Source organism: Rattus norvegicus, chromosome 12 (genome assembly GCF_036323735.1).
Source record: "Rattus norvegicus strain BN/NHsdMcwi chromosome 12, GRCr8, whole genome shotgun sequence".
Classification (NCBI taxonomy): domain Eukaryota; kingdom Metazoa; phylum Chordata; class Mammalia; order Rodentia; family Muridae; genus Rattus; species Rattus norvegicus.
Genome location: NC_086030.1, coordinates 40841389 through 40861802, shown reverse-complemented (window position 1 = coordinate 40861802; position 20414 = coordinate 40841389). Strand labels below are relative to the sequence as shown.

At 53.3% G+C, this 20414-nt stretch overlaps 1 protein-coding gene across 14 annotated transcripts in view; it reads left to right on the top strand.

Moving 5' to 3' along the window:
• The window catches only part of Hectd4 (HECT domain E3 ubiquitin protein ligase 4), a 191353-nt gene that overhangs the window by 129782 nt on the left and 41157 nt on the right, over positions 1-20414 (top strand). For 11 of the 14 annotated variants that reach the window (XM_039089874.2, XM_017598533.3, XM_063271893.1 and 8 more), the window contains 16 exons: positions 797-2103; positions 2831-3038; positions 3960-4183; positions 4275-4426; positions 6243-6349; positions 6847-6970; positions 8695-8885; positions 9971-10117; positions 10706-10825; positions 11263-11418; positions 13128-13231; positions 13408-13629; positions 14458-14621; positions 15086-15281; positions 15421-15643; positions 16896-18994. The exons of 1 other annotated variant lie outside the window; for it this stretch is intronic. In XM_039089874.2, the coding sequence (XP_038945802.1) occupies positions 797-2103; positions 2831-3038; positions 3960-4183; positions 4275-4426; positions 6243-6349; positions 6847-6970; positions 8695-8885; positions 9971-10117; positions 10706-10825; positions 11263-11418; positions 13128-13231; positions 13408-13629; positions 14458-14621; positions 15086-15281; positions 15421-15643; positions 16896-17032 (3782 nt within the window). In that variant the 3' untranslated portion in view covers positions 17033-18994. Of the gene's footprint in view, positions 1-796; positions 2104-2830; positions 3039-3959; positions 4184-4274; positions 4427-6242; positions 6350-6846; positions 6971-8694; positions 8886-9970; positions 10118-10705; positions 10826-11262; positions 11419-13127; positions 13232-13407; positions 13630-14457; positions 14622-15085; positions 15282-15420; positions 15644-16895; positions 18995-20414 lie in introns of those variants that run through there. 2 more of the 14 variants (XM_039089873.2, XR_010056782.1) reach the window with 2 other exon arrangements.

Here is a 20414-nt window from a genome sequence, read left to right as displayed (position 1 = left end):
CATCATGTGTTTGTGGGTGCCTGCACACACATGGCTGACAGACACAGACATAACACATATGAATAAATAAAAATAAAAACTATGAGCTGGGGAGGTGGCTCGGTGGTTAAGAGCACTGACTGTTCTTTCAGAGGACCTGACATGGAAGTCTGGTTCCAGGAGAGCTCGCAGCCTCTGACCTCGTGGATACCTGTGCACATGTGATACAGATGAAGCGAGGCAGGGGCACACATACATACAAACTAAAAAGACGATCTTCAAAAAGAGATTTTCTAAGATCCTTCCTCACCTCCCTCCCTGTCCTCCTTACTCCCTACTCCCCTGCTTCCCTCCTTTTTTTCTCGTTTCCCTCCCGTCCCTTTCCCTCCCCTCACTTGGTTCTCTCTACTAATTCTTTTTCCCTCCCCTTTCCTGCTAAGCAGTACTAGGGGTGACACCTAGGGCCTTGAGCATGCTGGGCAAACACTTCAACCCCGAGCTATGCCCGGCCCGAGCCAGGCTCTCTAGTTGACTGAGCCAGGGCAGTTTTAAATCATTGCCTGCGTGCTTGGGAAGTGAGCGGAGTAGCTCATCTCCAGCAGCAGTGTCCTGTCTTGGGAAGCATTCTACTGACTTCTCACCACTCCTCGGCAAAGCAGTGCTGTCTGGGCCGTGCTCCAGAAGCAGGTGGCAGTGCGCTGTCCTGGGCTCAAAGCCATGCCAGTCTGCATCCACCTTAATTCCCACCCCAGCTCAGCTCTTCCTGGGGAGCACTGAGCAGAGCTTGCGTGCTTACTCTGTTTCCTGTCTGTCTCAGGAAACTTCCTATGGACTACAGACATGGCGGCCTGTGTGAAGGAGTTGGTCTTCCACCTCTTGGCTGAGCTCTTGCGTACAGTACATACCCTGGAGCAGCGGAAGCACCCAGCCGGCCTGTCCTCCTCTATCGCCCTCCAGCTCAATCCCTGCCTGGCCATGCTGATGGCCTTGCAGTCGGAACTGCACAAGCTGTACGACGAGGAGACCCAGGGCTGGGTCTCGAGCAGCACCTGTGGGGGCTCCGGAGCAGCAGCCGTGGGCGACCAGGGCAGGTTTTCCACCTACTTCCACGCTCTCATGGAAGGCTGCCTGGCAGTTGCGGAAGTGACCCTACCTACCAACATCAGTGTCACAGCTAGCGGGGTGACCTCAACGACCACTCCAAACCTCAGTGACTCGTCCTCTTCCTCCTCCTCCTCCCCAGGACAGACACCACAGAGCCCTAGCCTCCTGTCTAAGAGAAAGAAAGTCAAGATGAAGCGGGAGAAGGCCTCCTCCTCCAACAAGCGCCAGTCCTCCCGTGCCACGGATGCAGACTCCACTGTGCTTAGCATTGGGGGTAGCAAGCCTGAGGACATGTTATGGTTCCACCGTGCTCTCACCTTGCTTATCATCCTCCGGCACCTTACGAAAAAGGACCCACAGGGCTTGGGTGTCACCAGCGATGCCATTGCTGATGCCTGCCAGGCCCTGGTCGGCCCCACTGCCCATAGCCGCCTGCTGGTGATCTCTGGCATTCCCACCCACCTGGATGAGGCTGTCGTCAGAGGGGCTATCCGCAAGGCCTGCAATGCCCATGGCGGCGTCTTCAAAGATGAGATCTACATCCCACTGCAGGACGAGGACCCCAAGAGGCCAAAAGACAAGGCTGAGGGTGGCGACAGCAAGGTGGAATCTGAGAAGTTGCTGGGATTCCCCAGTGTGGACAGCCTGGAGGGGAGCACATCAAGCAGCCTGGCCCCTGCCATGAGCATCAGCGCCTCAGCTTCCACCAGCCAGGCCTCAGTCTGCAGCTCCCAGTGTGTTTCACAGACCGCTAGTGACCTCTCAGTAGACCCCCTGCCCTCAGGCCTGGAGCTTCCTGTCCCTCCTGTCCTGTTGGAACCCCATGTAGTGTCCAGCCAGGAGAGCCTGGACATTTCCTTATGCAGCACTGGCAGCCTGGGCAGCCTGGGCAGCCTGGGGGAGCCTCTAGACAATCCAGAGACAGCATCTGTGTCCGACGTGGGCTCCATGTACACGGTCACGTCCCTGGATACTCAGCCTCTCACAACGCGCCCTATCAAAGGCTTTGCAGTGGTGGAGGTAATAGCTCTGAGCCTTGAAAGCCACGCAGCCCTGACCTGACCAACATGGCTTCTCCATGTTCCTTCCAAGGCATTAGCTAGCAGGCAACATGGGATTCTGGGGAGCTCCTGGGCAACTCTGAGCAGCTGCTTTTCTTGAGGTCAACTCTAAGAGGGACGTCCAGTCTGGTGTCACGAAGCATAGGCAGTTCTCTGCTGTGAGTGGGGTGAGGGTCTCTGGCAGGCACACACCAGGACCATGGCAGTGTTGAGAGGCACTTGGCATGGTGGCACCGTGAGAATCACGTTCACTGTACTCCAGGAATGCTAAGTATAGGTGCTGGCTATGCCCCATGACCGCTACTTCAGATGCCTCATGTGTCTTGGGATACCTTGGTTAGGAATGAGGCATCTAATGACTTCTTGCACTTTGACAAGAGTTAGACTCCAAGGTAAAACCCAGCACTGGGGTGCAGCACTTGTTTAGTGTGCACGAAGCCCTGGGCTCACGCCCCAGCACCACTAAGAGTAAGTAAAGCCAAGGGCAAGGACTTTCGTCAGTGGCTCTCCCAGCCGGGCCATCTTCCTGGGCACTGGACAGCCTTTAGGCTCCAGAGCTTCCCAGGTGAGCTACTGTGCAGTGGCCACGGTGCATCGGGAGGGAGCTTCCCAGGGAGCGAGGTCAGCAGTGCCCATGGCCCCAGGCCAGGCCCATCAGAGCTCACCCTTCCTCCTTGTTCATACAGATAAGGTCCCGAGCCAAAATCGAGAAAGTCAGAGCAAGTTTATTTAACAATAACGATCTGATCGGCCTGTCCAGTCTGGACGGTGAAGAGGAGCTGATGGAAATGTCCACAGAGGAGATCCTGACGGTGTCTGTGGTCAATCAGAGTCTGTTTGACACACAAGGGAGCCCAGGACTAGAAGATTACTTCAATGACAAGTCCATTAAAGGTGAGCTGTAGGCTGGGTGCGTTTAGTATTTTGTAGTTTTGTTTTATTTTTTAATTCCATGTATGTGTGTGTGAGTGTGCGTGCCCATCATGGTACCTGTGTAGAGGTCAGAGGACAACTTGTGGTAATCCATCTTTCCACCATGTAGGTCCCAGGGATCAAACTCAGTTCCTCAAGCTTAGAGGCAGGGACCCTAACCACTGAGCCCGCTTACAGGTCCGGATGTGGGTTTTTAGTGTGGGACTGTACCAAATGTGTACAGGTGTTTTGTTTTTTTTGTTTGGTTTTTGGTGTTTTTTTAAAGAGATTTATTTGTTTGTTTGTTTGTTTGTTTATACGTACACTGTAGCTGTCTTTAGACACACCAGAAGAGGGCATCAGATCTCATTACAGATGGTTATGAGCCACCATGTGGTTGGTAGGAATTGAACTCAGGACCTCTGGAAGAGCAGTCAGTGCTCTTAACCACTGAGCCATCTCTCCAGCCCTAGTATAATTTTCTTAAGGTGAGGTCTCAAGGCTGGCATGGTCAGGGGTGCATTACTTGGGAGAGGACACAGAATCTGGAGTTCAAGTTTACTATGTAATGTGTTCTAACCTAGTCTTTGTGAAGACCTGTTCAGAACACACAAAAGACAGCTTCTTACTCTAAAACCCCAGCTAGATTCAGACTGGTGACTGTTATCCTCAACTCCACACACATGATGGCCACACACTTCCACCATGCACCATACACATTTGCTAATTTTCTAAATGTGTGGTTGCTAACTAGGCCAGAGGATCAGAAGTTCAAGACCAACCTCAGCTATGAGACTTTGCCTTTGAAAACAAAATGGGCAGTTACTAGAAAAAAACCTGTAGGGTACGTCCTAGCATTGTATGTTCGTGAGACTTATGTAGCCTTGTCCTATTCTGTAACAGGTGAGAAACTGGTGCCTGGGGCCAGAGAGGTCCTGACAGAAATATTTAAAAGCTGCGCCCACTCAGAGCAGACGCTGAGCCTGACACCAGCCAAACCCATCAGGGTCTCCGACATCTATCTTAGCAAAGAACAGATCAACTCCCAGACCCCGGGCAACCTCCTTCACCTCTTCTTCACCAATGTCCGGCCTCCAAAGAAGGTGCTGGAGGACCAGCTCACACAGGTACCACAGTCCACATACACTCTGAGCTGAGTCATGGGTTCCTCATCTGCGCTGGCCTGAGAGTCTTGCTCTCCACTCTTGTGCTCTGCAGATCCTGAGGAAATATGGCGTGCCCAAGCCCAAACTGGATAAGAGCAAATACAGCAAAGCCGGGAAGGAGCAGCACCCAGTGAAGGTGGTGAGCACGAAGCGGCCAGTCACCAAGCCGCCTGCCAAGGACAAAGCTGTGCTCAGCAGCCTCAGGTGCACCATTAGGGAGCTTGGGAAGAGGGTGGCTGTGGGCAGCCTCCAGCAGGTGCCCAAAAGACTGGGTCTGTGTTCTCTGCTCCTGAGGTCCCTTCGGTCCTCGGCTCCATCTGCTGCAAGTTAACGTTTCACCTTGCCTGTGAGTGTAGTAAAAGCCAGACAAGCAGTGAGTGCTGAGAACTCATGGAAAGCGCATCCATCCATCCATTCAAATCAGTCCATCTCATGATGCGCATGCATAAGCGCTCGGTTTAGAACGCTTTTCATGTGTGTGGAGCAGAACTGACTTAGGCAGGGGCCGTAGCTCAGCAGCACAGCGTGCTTTCAGTATGTGCAGGACTCCAGGCCCTTTTATTTCTGTGCATCTATCACTTTCTTAACTGGCACAAACTCAGAGGAGGCCACAGCAGAAAGATCACAAGCTCAAGGCCTACCTGGCCAGAGAGTGAGTTCCAAAGTTGTCCGTCTCAAAGCAGAGTCAAAGAGCACTGGGGATAGTCAGACATGACAGCACACACCTTTGGATTTAGCACTCAGAAGACTGAGGCAGTTGGATCTCGGTGAGCTTGAGGCCAGCCAAGACCACATAGTGAAGCCGTCTCAGATGAATGGATGGGCAGACGAACGAGTGAACGAATGAACGAACGAGCGAGTGGATAAATAAGCAGAGCTGGAGATACAGCTCAGTGATAGGGCATTTGCTAAGAGTGCACGAGGCTCTGGGCTCATTTGCTAACACACACACACACACACACACACACACACACACACACACACACAGAGAGAGAGAGAGAGAGAGAGAGAGAGAGAGAGAGAGAGAGAGGTAGGTATAAGTTCTTTCCTGATTTCAAAGTCTCCTTCCCTAAATATTCTATATTTGAATTTGCATGTATGTTTAGTATAATTTTCCCTCTTTTTTTTAAAGTTAATTTATTTTTTATGCATATGAGTACACTGTGGCTGTCTTCGGACACACCAGAAGAGGGCATCAGATCTCATCACAGATGGTTGTGAGCCACCATGTGGTTGCTGGGATTTGAACTCAGGTCCTCTGGAAGAGCAGTCAGTGCTCTTAACCACTGAGCCATCTCTCCAGCCCTAGTATAATTTTCTTAAGGTGGGGTCTCAAGGCTGGCACAGTCAGGGGTACATTACTTGGGAGAGGACACAGAATCAGGAGTTCAAGGTTATTACATAATATGTTCCAACCTAGTCTATGTGAGGACCTGTTGAGACAGCTTCTTACTCTGAAACCCCAGCTAGACGCAGACTGGGGACTGTTCTGCATCAACTCAGGAGCCACAGGGATTGGCTGCCATGCCTAGTGTTAGTTTATGACTCAGACCCTTACTGTTCTGAGAGCCCTTGCACTGTGGGTCTGAAGAAATTGTGTGAGTGACTAGAGCAATCCCACACCCTTTCCTTAACCAGGTGTGTGCAGATGGCCTTGTCTTGCACACAGTGCTGTCCATCCGTGTCCTGCTCAGCCGCTGCCCCATGGTCTCTTGGGAGCATTGAGAATTGGAGCAGAGCTGAGAACTGAGTTCACTCAGTTGACTTAATTTAATCTAGGCAGCTAATCTTGTACTGGCTGCTTTATCAAACCCTGCCATCTGCATATATAGGAAATGACTGAAAAGACTCTGAGTCCTCACACTTTAAAATGTTGACTTGTCTTTGGAATGTAATCACAAAGCCTTTCCACTCTCAGTCCTGGGTGACTCCCGTGGCGGAGTTGGGGTGGGTGAGGTTCTGTTTCCTGTGGGAGGCCATGTGGCCACACCCATCCTAACTGCTGAGCTTTGCTCTGTAGCAGGACCGCACTAAGTGAGAAGAAGCCAACCGTGAAGCCCAAGTCACCTGAGAAGAGCAAACCGGATGAAAAGGATCCAGAAAAGTCACCCACCAAAAAACAAGAAGGTACATTAGTGGCTGGAGAGCTGGTCTCCACCCTGGGGACAGCAGCCCATTCTAGGACAGGGCACTCACTGGGATGCCCAACACTCTTTATGGTCCCTGTTCCTCTGAGGCTTAGTTGAGACAGGAGAGTAATGGCCATCAGCTTAAGGGAGGTAAAAATAAGGTGATGAGTGGGTGGTTGCAACGGAAATCTACTCCAGGCACAGAGCGGGCTGTGCATGCCGTTCGAATTGTCAACCTTGTACTCCTGAGACTCAGAGAAATAGGGTGATGGGAAGTCACGGCAACACCTGGATGGCAGGTTGAGTGTGCAGAGGCTATGTCACACTCTAGCTGAACTGGGGACAGCAAGATAATACCAGGGATCACAGGGAGTGGAGCTAGGTAGGGCCGGCCATGGACAAGACACTGGAAGGACCACAGTGTGCTGGTTTCCCACCCGTGACTGTGCCTGCCTTTCCTTCCCACCCCTGACTGCATGCAATGCTGGCCATCAGTTCCTGAGGAAAAGTACCTAACTCTAGAAGGATTTCACAAATTCGTCATTGACCGTGCCAAGCAAGACATCCGCAGTGTCTGGAGGGCAATCCTGTCCTGTGGGTATGACCTTCATTTTGAGAGGTGAGCCTTGTCCGTCCTCTAGGTTGATCCTGGTTTTGGTTAGTAGATGTCTTAGCTGTGGTCCTGCTGGGGGATTACAGATGTGCACCACCCCCAGCCAATTCTCTTTTTCCTTAAAAGCACATCAGACTGTTGTCTTGGGCCTATTTGTATGATTTCATTTAGCTTTAATTACCTCTCCAAATGCTACCAGACTGCATTTACAGCACAAGATTTGGTCCGTGACCAGGACACTGCTTATTCTAAAGTCTTCTTCAGAGTTCCTCTGCCCTCTGTTGCCCTCCATCCTAGGAAGACCCAGAAAGGCAGGGCTCCCCAGCTTTCCAGCCCACACCTGTCCACCAGTGAGTCCCAAGCAGGCAAGGGGTGTGCAGAACTAAGGAAGTCAGCACCCTAGATCACACACAGGTCCCTCGGCCTGTCTGTAGTTGGACATGCTGAGCCACAAAGGAGGGGCTGTCTGTCCAATGCAGACTTTCTGAGAAATGGTATTTCACAGAATTACTTGGCAGAAGAGATCCCATTCTCATGGGGTGCCTTCCCAGGGTGAGGATTATTCATGGCATTCGGAGCCTGCTGACCCCTGTAATTAGCCAAGTGTGGGAGACCCACCCCCATCATTGGTGGCCTTGATTTGTGAGTCTGCTTACTTATTAGGTTAGAGGGACTTTCTGGACTAAGAGCCGTAGTCCTCAGTGGGAGGAGACCTACAGGGCCATCAGTGGAATCTGTAGAGAGTTCTTTTTGTGTGGCAGTGGAGGAGTCTTCCCTCCTCACCACAGACTTGGCCAAGGGCAGCCACAGCTGACGTCAGGTCAGCCCACCATGTAAGAACTTGCCAGTGAGAAGGGACTCATGTGTCCAAGACCCTAGTGTGGGGTCGAGCTGGCCTCTAGTGTGAAGAGAGCAGTGCTGCATCCTCCTGTCCTCTCCCAAGATGCTGTGGCCACCCTAGCACATGACCTTTGACCACTGGAGAGCCCAGCCTTACCCACCTCAAAGCCCTGGGTTTGTGGGAGAGGGATGTGCATACTGATTCCGTAGCTGTTCTGTTGATTACAGCAGTAAACAGGAGACCCTGTGGCTATGCTCAGGAACCATCTCTCCTCGTGTACTTTAGAGGTTGGCGTTTCAGCCCTGTTGAAGACATTGCCAGCACTCTGAGTTTGTCAGGTTTCACACCCTTGATGTTACAGGGTTCCAGAGGTCATTCTCTTGGTTGTCCAGAGTTCCATTGCAAAGTTTAGCAGCTCAGTTTAGGAGCTATCTCCAGGGGCGGGCATGGAGGTTGTGCCCAATGTAACTGCCACAGTACAGCCTGGCAGTAAAGCCCTTATGAGAACACCCTGGTCTGCCCATCCTCACAGCTATGGTAAATAGTGGAATGGGGTTGCAGGCTGAGGGAGCCAAACAGGTACCTGCAGCAGCTGACCAGTACACATGGGTAAGCCGGGCACTGTGCCTGTGTTTCATAGGCAACCTCATTGAATTCTTGTGTCATGAGGCACCAATACCGTTCTGAGGTCATGTTGCTTCAGATATCTGAGTGGGCTCCATGTCACCCGAGGACCCCCGTTCCTCCACCTGATAAGAAGAAAGCAGGGAGCACGTGGCTTTCCAGACTTCCCACAGGGCTCCTCCACACCCATACCCTGATCCCTCCTACTCTGAAAGAGCTTTCCCTCCCTCCGCATCCCTGAAAGACTCTGGCTGTCCTGCCTCAGGTGTGCCTGCATTGATGTCCGGCACGCACAGAAGGCCTCCCGGAAGTGGGCTCTGGAGATGGATGTGGCTCTCGTGCAGTACATCAACCGGCTGTGCCGCCACCTCGCTATCACACCAGCACGGCTCCATCCTCATGAAGTGTACCTTGACCCAGCTGATGCCACTGACCCCAGGATGGCCTGCCTTTCCAGTATGTGGCCTCTAGGGGTCCCCCACCATGCTGCAGAAATACTTATGTCTCTCCATGTGCATCAACTGAAAGGGTAGAGGGAGCTCTTCAACTGGCCAGGACAGTCTCTGGCCTTTGTTTAATGCTCATGAAAACAAAGTCAAGGTGGGGTAACAGGCACAGAGTAGACAGACGCCTCCTGCATGCCCACTGTGGTCAGGCTGCTGTGAGGTAAGAGCGTCAGATCTCTCTGATTTGCACTAGAGGGATAGTCCTCGGGGAGGTCAGTCCATTTCTCTTAAAAGCAGGGGATGGACAGCAGCAGAGCACTAGTGAGTCCATCCCTCCATGTAGGCATCATCCTGGCAGAGCCAGGGCAAGGCAAGGCTGCACACAGGCCCCACAGGGCCACCGCACCTGGCCACAAGGGCACGACCCTTGTTCTTCTGGATGCCAGGAGACAAAGATGGGCAAGTTGTCTGTGCTGGGAGTCTCTTACAAGGGGACGGACACGGCTGCAAGGGGTCTAGGGACTAGCTAAAAGGCAGTGGTACAGTTTCCTGGTCACTGCTGAAGGCAGCTGGTGACAAGCATACCAGACCCTGCACTGCGTTTGCCACCCGTTATAATCCGTAGTTATTTCCAAGTTTAAAAACATGGAGGGTGGGGTTGGGGATTTAGCTCAGTGGTAGAGCACTTGCCTAGCAAGCGCAAGGCCCTGGGTTCGGTCCCCAGCTCCGGAAAAAAAAAAAAAAAAAAACCATGGAGGGCCAAGAGTATAACTGAGGAGTGTTTGCCTGCTGTGCAGAAAGCCCTGGGCTCTGTTGCCACAAACTTCCTAAGGCCAGATGCAGCCCTGGGAGGGCCTAGGGAAGGCATAGGGATAGGGCTTGGAAATCCAGGGCCTCACCCCTTACATCTGCTCATCTCTGCATCTCTGTTCCTTGGGTTTCTTGGGAGCCCCTCTCTCACACCTTCAGGCTCTCAGGGACAAAGCTCTGAGGAGAGCTCCTGATCCCACTCCAGTTGTCCCTCCCAGTAGCAGACACTTGTGAACTTGCCTGTCTGGCTTGGCTGACACTGAGCCTGTCACCTTCTCCCTGCAGATGTGCCTATCGAGAGCTTGCGTCTGCGCTTTGCACTGCTCCAGTCTCTCAACACCACACTGGAGACCTTCTTCCTGCCCCTGGTGGAGCTGCGTCAGACACCCATGTACGCACACAGCATCGCCGCCTTGCTGAAGGAGGCAAAAGGTGAGAGAGTGCTGGCAAGCAGGGCAGGAAGGCGGCACCCCTCACAGCAGTCAGGCAGGCCTCTGTTGAGCAGCAGGATCCCCAAGAGAAGCTAATCAAAAGTAGCCTGAGCTCAGAAAGAGGAAAGTGTAAAGTTCAAAGCATTCATTAATAAAGTTGTGTCATCTACCCAAGGTGCCCTTAGGGAACCGGTTAGCACAAGGTTATCTGTTCAGTCCTTGGTTTCTACTTGCCATGGCATAAGCCCAGGAAAGGCATTCAGGGAGTCAAAGGAGTGAGGCAGAGGGTGGCAGGAGAGCACTAGCGCCCTCCTCTGGTCATGAATGGAAATGCATCCACACACCGAACGAGCACTGAGAGAAGACACCTGGTGTTAACTTCCGTCCTCCCCATAAGTGCACATGTGTTCCTACACACACGTGTGCCACACACACAAATAGATGGCATTTTACATGGTGTGCTTGATTGGCCACTTGCAGCCTGACTGGACAACATTCCAAAGGGCTTGGGGTGAGTTTGCACGACTCCCCCACCCTCCCAGTTACAGGAGTGACTAGGAGTCACATCTCTGCCACATTCCTTCTTCAGGGCTGATCTTCTATGACACAAAAGTGACTGTGATGAACCGGGTGCTAAATGCGACTGTGCAGAGGACAGCTGACCACGCGGCGCCCGAGATCACCTTAGACCCACTGGAAACTGTGGGAGGTGAGACTGGCTGACTCTGAGACCCCCAGAGAAGGTGGGGTGAGGCACCTCCAGCCCCTGCCCATCTGGCTGCTTCTGTGTGTGCCAGGCTCCTGATGGGGACTTTCCAGCCCTCCCTGCCCCCAATGCCTTTCCTCTCTGGCTGTAGGAGGGGTACAGAGGCCATTGTAACTGATAACAAGCCCTACTTCTGTAGTTAAGGGCAAGGTTGCTGTCTAGAGCAGAAAAAGACATGAGGAGTTCAAGGGAGGAGCTGGTTGTGAGTTCTGGAGAGAAGCTCTGGGATTCCCTGGGTTTGTTCCCCACGCACCACATAAGCAAGCCCAAAGCTCCATGTGCAGAGGGAAGGGGGCCTGGCCCTGCAAACCTGGCACGAGTCTTTCCTGGTGAATGGCAGGGCATGGCCGCCACACCTTATGATCCCTTCTCATTTCCAGGGGAAATCAGAGCTTCTGAAAACTCCTACTTCTGCCAGGCTGCCCGGCAGCTGGCCTCCGTGCCATCTTCTCAGCTCTGTGTCAAGTTGGCCAGTGGGGGTGACCCCACGTATGCCTTCAATATCCGCTTCACTGGGGAGGAGGTTCATGGCACCAGTAAGTAGCTCTTGGGCTGGGTGCAGATGCACAAACCCTGGGCATGAGGTGGGGGTGGGCACAACATGATGACACCCTGCTCTCAAGAAGAAATGCCTCCCTTAGTCAGGTCTTGTAACTCAGTCCTGTCTTCCCAGTCATTGAGGGACTGAAGCAGGAGCATTATAAAGTGAAGACTAGTTTGGTATTATAGTGTTAAGTTCAAGGCCAACCTGAGCAACGTTGTGAAATCTTGTCTCCAAATGTAAAACATAGAGACAGGGAGGGCTGGGAGTGGGGAGGGCTCAGGACCTAGAGACAGGGAGGGCTGGGAGTGAGGAGGGCTCAGGACATAGAGACAGGGAGGGCTGGGAGTTAGGGGGTCAGGACATAGGGGCTGGAGGTGTACAGGGCTGGGGAGCAGAAGACTTGGGGTAGAGGGATAGGGTATAGAGGCTGGGGAACTGGAGAACTGGGGATGTAGCTCAGTTGGAAGCATTTTGTGAGGTCTTAGGCTCATTCTCAATACAAATGATAAGGTCAATGTCCGCCTCATTTTCCTGGGCTACAGAAGTGACACTAATCTCTACTGACTTGTCCTGTTACCAGCCACCATTCCAGGTGTGGGGAACCACACTGCTCTTAAAGGCACACTTGTCCTAATCTTACTGTGACATTGACGGCCACCCACAAGCCTTTCCAGTGAGAGGCACAGATGACCAGCTGCTTGAGCCCAAAGCTCGAGTTGCCCATGAGACATAGACATTGGGGTCCTTCCATTAAAGCAGCGTCATGACACTCACTGGCAATGAGGAAGGACAGCTGAGATGTCTCTTGGTGCTGGCAATCACTTTGATCCCAGCCATTTGGGACTCTTTCTCTGTTGTAAGTGGGTGAAGAATGTCCTCTGTGCTCCCATTTCCCTCTGTTCTGCCCCTTGGGCATACAAACAGCCTCAGTCTGGGAACCCTGGAAACAAAGCCCTGCTTCTATGAGCTGCTGCGCCCCCAGGTTCCAGGCACAGGCTCCCTGCTTGCTGAAGACCAGTGCCTTACCTACACATGCGCAGATGGGAACTGGGACACCAGGAGTCAGCAACCTCCCAGACAGCCAGGCAGGGGCAGCTCCATGCTGAGGCCCTGCTGGCCCCAGGCTTCAGCCTGAACCAGCTCCTGCCTCTTAGACCCGGACATTCTGCCCCAGACTGAGCCTCTCCAGGGCCCACACCCAGCCCGTACTGTCCTAAATTTCCTGTAGCCTCCTGACCCTTGAATGCCAGCAGAAGCCTTCTGAACAAGGAATAGAGGGGTCCAGCTGTCTCTGCAAGGCTGCCACTGTGACCGTCCTCATATGGATTCACTAACCAGGGCCAACTCTGAGAGATGGTGGGAGGAGGCACTGGTCAAAAGCAACCCCTCATTTACTCCTCAGCCTTCAGGTTCTGTTCCTTCCCTGCCCCCAGCTCCCATGTGACAGGAGACAGTAAGCCTGGACACAGGTGCCTTTATGGAGAGCTGGGGTCAGCATCTCAGCAGACTCAGCCTCAGGCAGGCCTCCATGTTCATAGAGCCAAGACTGCTTTCCCTACACTTTGGGTGCCTCGATGAGCCGGCTGTACGGGGGCCTGTACAGTGGCCTGTATGGGGGCAGGCTGTACGGGGCAGGTTGTCTGGGTAACCCTGGGCCGACACCTCTGGGCAGACACGTGACCGGCCTCTGTGTCTCGGCAGGTGGCTCCTTCCGCCACTTCCTGTGGCAGGTGTGTAAAGAACTGCAGAGCTCCTCACTGTCGCTGCTCCTGCTGTGCCCCAGCTCTGCTGTCAACAAGAACAAGGTGAGGCAGGGGCTGGCTGTGTCCCTGTGGCCCTGCCCCCTCTTCCACACACATTTGTGGCCCAGGTGGGACAGCTTTGATGCCCAGCTGACTGAGCCTGAGAACTGGGCGTCCTCACTGCAGCTTCCCTCCCGCCTGGGCACATGCGCAGAGGTAACCTGACCTCGCTCTTGCAGGGCAAGTACATCCTGACCCCAAGCCCCATCACCTATGGGGAGGAGCAACTGCTACACTTCTTGGGCCAGCTGCTGGGAATCGCCATCCGTGCAGATGTGCCTCTCCCCCTGGACCTGCTGCCCTCCTTCTGGAAGACGCTGGTTGGCGAGCCTCTTGACCCTGACCAGGACCTGCAGGAGGCAGACATCCTCACCTACAATTATGTCAAGAAGTTTGAGAGTGTGAGTGAAGGCACAGTGTTGGAGGACAGCAGGGCCCCAGGGTCCTCTGGACTAGTACTCCATAAGGACCCAAGTGTCCAGGGGAAAGGGCCTGAGATCCTCCACAGAAGGCTTCTTTCAGGGACCGGCCTCTGCCATCTGTGCAACTGACAAAAGCAGATGCTGATGCTGCCGCTCTAGGGGATGCTTTTAGCAGGTCCATAGCCAAGTGTGCAGTGCAATGGAAATGCTCGGGGGGTGGGAAGAGGGGGGCTGTGTGTGTGCGTGCGTGTGTGCATGTGTGTGTGCGTGTATGTACGTGTGCATGTGTGTACACCAGTTAGGGTTTCAGAAAGGGAGCAGGAGGTGAGCATGGGCCCATGCAGACAGCAGAAACTGGTGGAGACGGCATTCTTGCCTTTCCTTTGCCCTCTTGGAACATCATGAGCCAAGGCGACTCAAGAAGCAAAGCATTTAATTGGGGGTTTGAAGTGTCAAAGGCTTAGTCCATTATCGTCCTAGCAGGAATCAGACAGGCACAGTGGTGGAGCAGGAGTTGAAAACTACATCCTGATCTGAAAGCAGAGAGGGAGGACTGGGCCTGGTGTGGGCTTGTGAAACCTCAGATTCCACCTCAAGTGACAACACTTCCTCCACCACCTCCCGACAGCCTGGGCTTTGGGCTCCATGCGCCGCTCCAGATGCAGGCACAATGAATGCTGGCAAGTCTGCCAAGCCTCCTGTGGGCCCATGAGCAGGCCAGCGTGTGCCAGCTGAAGGGCAGAGTTCTGCTGCCTGGGGGCCTTGGCAGCAGAGCAGCAGCCAGCTTCACCCTGCCTGTGTCCACAGATCAACGATGAGAGCGAGCTGGAGGCCCTGTGTGCCGAGATCGCCTCCCAGCACCTGGCCACTGACAGCCCGGAAGGCCCCAAGCCCTGCTGCCGCTTCACCTACCTGACCATGACTGGCGAGGAGGTGGAGCTGTGCAGCCGTGGCCGGCACATCCCTGTGGCGTGAGTGTGTGACTGGAAGGGGCTGGACCACACTAGTGAGACGGGATGTTCCCAGGGGAGGGTGTAAGGTCGGAGGTAGGACACAAGAAAAGAGGTCTTTATTTTAACTAAAGGGCCCCTTGAGGCAATGGTTCTCAGCATGTGGGTCCTGACCTCTTTGGGTCATCTAAGGCAATCAATCAGAAAACACAGATATTTATATTACAATTATAACAATAGCAAATGTACAGTTAGGAAGCAGCAACAAAAATAATGTTATGGTTGGGGGTCACCACAACGTGAGGAACTGCTGTGTCAAAGGTTTGCAGCATTAGGAAAGTTGAGAAGCACTGCCTTAGGCAGTAACAGCTCTGAAGGAGTAGGGTGAGCCATGAAGCAGGGCTCGACCATCTGGGTAGATGCAGCCCCCAGGCCAAGAGTCATGCCATCACATCTCCCCTTACCTCACTGGTGGTCCTCGACAGTTGGGAGAACAAGGATATCTACGCGGCAGCCATCCGGAGCCTACGCCTGCGTGAGCTACAGAACATGGAGTGCGTGACTGCTGTGCGTGCTGGCCTGGGCTCCATCATCCCCCTGCAGCTGCTCACCACCCTCAGCCCACTGGAGATGGAATTGCGTACCTGTGGCCTCCCGTACGTCAACCTAGAGTTCCTGAAGGTAGGTAGCCCTGCCCTTCCCGACGGTCCCGAGCTCTGCCCTCACCACCGCTGCCCCATGCTCTGGTCCACATGTAGCTCCTGCCCCACCCTGCCTGGGGTCAGGCCAGGCCCGCTCACCACTGGGCTTTCTTCCCCAGGCCCACACCATGTACCAGGTGGGGCTGATGGAGACAGACCAGCACATCGAGCTCTTCTGGGGGGCTCTGGAGACGTTCACCCAGGAGGAACTGTGCAAGTTCATCAAGTTCGCCTGCAATCAGGAGCGCATCCCCTTCACCTGCCCTTGCAAGGACGGCGGTCCTGACACAGCCCATGTGCCGCCGTACCCCATGAAGATTGCCCCTCCAGATGGCACAGCAGGTATTGCCCTTCCCAGCTCCTGTTGGTGGGACCCTTAGGTCCTTGTGGACTCAGTAACCAAGACCCCACACGCCAGGACTCAGTCATACAGGGGAGGCTTCGTGAGCACTGTGGCCACCCAGCCCGGATGATGCATCAACATTTAAAAGATGCCAAGGAGCCACAGCTTGCACATTGCTGACCATTTTCTTCTGTAAAGCCCTGCAGTGCCAGAGATGAAATGCAGGGACCCCTGTGCGCCAGGGAGGCTGGAGACCTCCAAGACACACCCTAGATTCTCACCTTTCAGATGCAGGAAGATAGTTTGTGTGTCATACGTATCATAGGCTGGCCTCAGATTCACTGTGTAACTGAGGATGACCTTGAGCCGCTAATCCTCGGGCCTCCTCCTTCCAGGTCTAGGATTATAGGTGTGTAGCACCATGCCCAGTCAAAAGGACAATTTTGCCTCCCTGTTAGGGCATCAAACCTTAGTGTGACAAGTGGGACTTTTTACCACTGTACTGGGGACAATGTGAGTTTGACCCATGGAACCCACATTTTGGAAGGAAGGAAGGACGGACGGACGGACAGACTAACCAGTAAGATGGCTCAAACCTGACTTAAATTCTATCCCTGGGACCCATGTGGTAGAGAGAGCTGACTCCTGCAAAGTTATCTATGACGTCTACACATGTGGCACACACCACACACACACACACACACACACACACACACACACACACACACACACACACACACACACACTGACCTCTACACATGGCACACCACACACAAGTGTGCATGTGCACGTGTGCATGTGTATGTGGGTGGGGGTTGGGGGACAGGGTTTCTCTGTGTAGCTCTGGCTGTTCTGGGACTCAGTAGGAAGTAGACCAGGCTGGCCTCAAACTCACAGATCCACCTGCCACTGCACCTAAGTGCTAGGCCTAAAGATATGCACCTCTGACAACCTCCACCTCCACTCTGTTAGCCTTTTAAAACCCAGGCATGGTGGCATTTTTGTGATCTCAGCCCTGGAGAAACAGAGACAAGGCTTACTGTAGCCACTCCTGCCTAGTTGACCACCCAAAGTGGGAAGATAGACTGCTCCTTCTGTCCTGCAAAATGCAGAACATGCATGCATGCAAACGCACAGAGACCCACACAGAGAGTGCCTATACACAGAGGCACACACAGAGTGCCCAGGAAGCCAGCCAGGAGGCAGAAGCCCAAATCCAGCCCTCTGAAGTTGGTGTTGTGCCTTCTGCAGGTCCTCCCGACTCCCGCTACATCCGAGTGGAGACCTGCATGTTCATGATCAAGCTTCCCCAGTACTCCTCCCTGGAGATCATGCTGGAGAAGCTGCGCTGTGCCATTCACTACCGTGAAGACCCCCTAAGTGGCTGATGGGAGTGGGCCAGAAGATTAGGCTATCACCAAGGCACCCTTCTGCCGGCTTGGGAAGCCAGTCCAGGCGCATCCCTCCAGGGCCTCAAGTGAGGAGCTGGCGACATTTGCATTCTGAACTTTCGTCCGTGTCCCAGGACCACCTGGAAGACACTTTGTATGTGTCCATTTTGTGAGGGTCCGTTCCTTTGCTGCTGTCTGTGGTACATTTGTAGGATAGTTAATTCCCGACAGTTTATGTCTAACTTGATCTTCCTGGACACTGTTTTGGTGGCTACCAGACTGCTGTGATGCCACAGGTTCAGGTGGCTCGTCATCAGAGAGCCACCAGTGGAAAGCTGAGGGTTGAGGTGACCTCAGCCACACAAAGTATCCTGTTCTCTTACAGAGTGTCTCCACAAATGTGTGAGCAGTCCTCAGTCCTGCCCTCCTGCCCTGAGCTGGCTTCTCCCAGAGGCAGCGTCTGCAGGGCTCCCTCCTTCCGTCTTGAGTGGTTGAGCTAGTGCTCAAACATTCAAGAGACACGGGGAACTCATGTGTTAACCTTCCTGCTTTACTGTGTGTCCCTGCCTTGTTTGTTTGGGGTTTTTTTTGTTTGTTTGTTTTTGTTTTTTTGTTGTTTTTTTTTTTAGGAAATCCCACAGAGGCCCCTTGTCTCCTCCCATCGAGGCAGCCCTATCTGCCACCTGTCTCTTCTGGGCACCTGGGCTGAATGGCCTGAGGATACCTCAGGAGCAGACACCCAGGGGCTACTCCAGGCCTTAGTTCACAGACAGGTTGGGCACGTCTTGGTGGCTGGAGCTGAAAGACAGTGGAGCTAGAGGGATAGTGCTGAGTGGGCCTTTCTACAGCTGACTGCACAGGAAAGCACATGACTCAAGCCTACCCCACTCTGTGCTCAGAGAGGGCCCACCTCACCACACTGCTGTAAGGAGCCCAGGAAAGGGTTACAGCCCATCTCTAAAGACTGTCTGAGGTGCTCTGCCCACACAGGGCTGCATCAGTGACCCAGGCAGAGACTGCAGGGGATTCCTCTGTGCCCTGGCTGGCCTGCCCAGCACCCTCTACAACCAACGTGTGTGCCAGGGCTGAGCTTCCTGCAGGCTCACCCACTACCCCAGTGCATTTGTGCCCCAAATAAGTCTTTGTCCAATGGTACTTTGTTCAAGAGCAGCACATGCCAACTGTTGGACACTGTCACTTGGGCCTCACCAGTTGTCACAGAATGGCAGCGCTGTAGCTATTGTATGATATTGTGCACACAGAAGTTCTAAGGAAAGTGAGGAGGATGTGCTCCTCTCCACAGCACCCGGCCTGCTTGGGAGGCCGTGCAAGCCTTAGGGCTGGCATCCATCTCCTCCTCGTTACACTTAGGAAACGCATTGAGGACCATGACAGAAAACACCCCACCCAACCCCACCCGGGGAAGTGATATGCCCCAGCTCAGTGTGCTGGCCACGCCAGTCACAGGGCTGCAAGCCCTGCTCTCACAGAAGATCGTGGCCGCTGTGTGGGACCACCCCAGCGACCTCAAGGATCCTGACTCTGTTCGACAGAAGGCAGGAGCCTCTGAATTTTAAAGTGAGTTTTCATTCCTGTACCTTCAGATCCTTGGTTCCCTTCTATCCTTGTCCCACGAATGGACTTGGGATTCTGTCAGCTACCTCCCCAGGAGGGTTCTGGAAGCTTCTGTTGGCCCATTCCTTGATTAGATGACAGCTGTGAGTGAGATATCTGCTGCTAACTCAGCTGCTGCTCCTAGAGAGCGCACTGAGGTCCAGACAGATCCCAGTCTTGGCCCTGAACAATGTGTGCTGTAAAGTTACTTGATGTATATTTATTATAATTATTTATGACTGCATTAACAGCCCCCATTCAGTCTGATGCTACTTACACTATGCTGTGTAAAGGAAGCTCACTACGGAAAAAGTCACACCAATAAATAACCTTCATCTGACTGACCGACCTGAGTGTGTGGTCATCTCCTCTTGCTGAGCAAGCTCGAAGGCTGGCACTGCTCTAGGTGGCTCTGACGCCCAGGTGTCACAAGTGGCTAGGAATTAACATTTGCACTCACTGCACTCCATTAGCTTTCGAACTACCTCCTCCTGTTTCAGAGTGCCACCCACTCTGTCCTGACAGCTAGTCTGTGCTCTAGAGCCTGGCATGGAGGTTTTCCAGAGCCAGCTGTCACCCTAGATGAGTTTGACTGTTCTCAAACAGTTGTCCTGGGGAGGCAGTGCATCTAAACCTACTTGAACAGCAACCACCCACCCCAAGGAGCCTCTGTTGTCTCGGGGACCCCAACCGAATTCAGACTTGCTTGTCCCCTCCCACTGCTTCATGGTCATCCTCACCAACTCCTAAACACATCTTCATCACAGGAACAGAAGGGACCCAACCAAACAGCTCTCCTTATGCTGGAAAGGCACAAGTGCCCACTCACTCATTGCTCTGTTCATCAAGGACTCCCCTCTTCGCAGCACCGTGGTCTCTTATAGAGCACATTCAGAAGGCTCCTCCCCTGTGCTGCACATGCCCTTGGCAGAGGAGCCTGGGCTACAGAGTGAGTTCCAGGCCAGCCAGAGCTACACAGACCCTGTCTCAAAAACTACAGAGTGGAATTGGAGGGCCTGTGTACCAGGATAATAGATTTCAAACAGATCTGGGGACAGGGGACTTTCAAATGACCTAGAGGGAAAGCCTGTACAGCTTCTGGGGTGTCTGTGGAAAGTGCCAGCTGACTGCCACACCAAAGGCTGCTAGGAGCTGCCTTAGGGCTTCATGTCTACCTGGTATGATGGAAGAGAAAGTCTACACTGGAAATGAACAACAGAGACACAATATCCCAACCCCAGCAAAAGTATTCATTCCATTAAATCAGGAAAAAAGACATGAGACAACAGCAGACAGGCTTTGAAGATTAGCATCAAAACAGTTTAAAGATGAGAAAAAGTCTATGTAGTACAAAAAGACAAAGGGACCAGGGCAGTAGTGGAGAAACAGCTGAAAGGGTAAGCAGACACATCAGCAGCAGGGGGCACTCATAGTGCACACACCACACATCACACACACACACACACACACCACACACACAGACACACACACAGAGCAGACGTCCATCTAGGAGAGTGCCAACCTTGAGAAAATCAGCCCTGTGTCAGAATGGCTTCGTAGCCTAGAAAGTGAAAGAAACCTTACCTTTGCCGAGCCAGGTTCAACCCAGCGGCACACAAAACAACCAGGACAGTCTTTGTGTATGTCGCCAGGGAAGGACTAACTTCAGACGGGGCGAGGCATGGTGGAGCACTGAAGAGGAAAGGGAAAGCTCAGGACAGCCTGTGCTACCTCAGACTTCTCTCTCACCCCACCACCCCAGAAA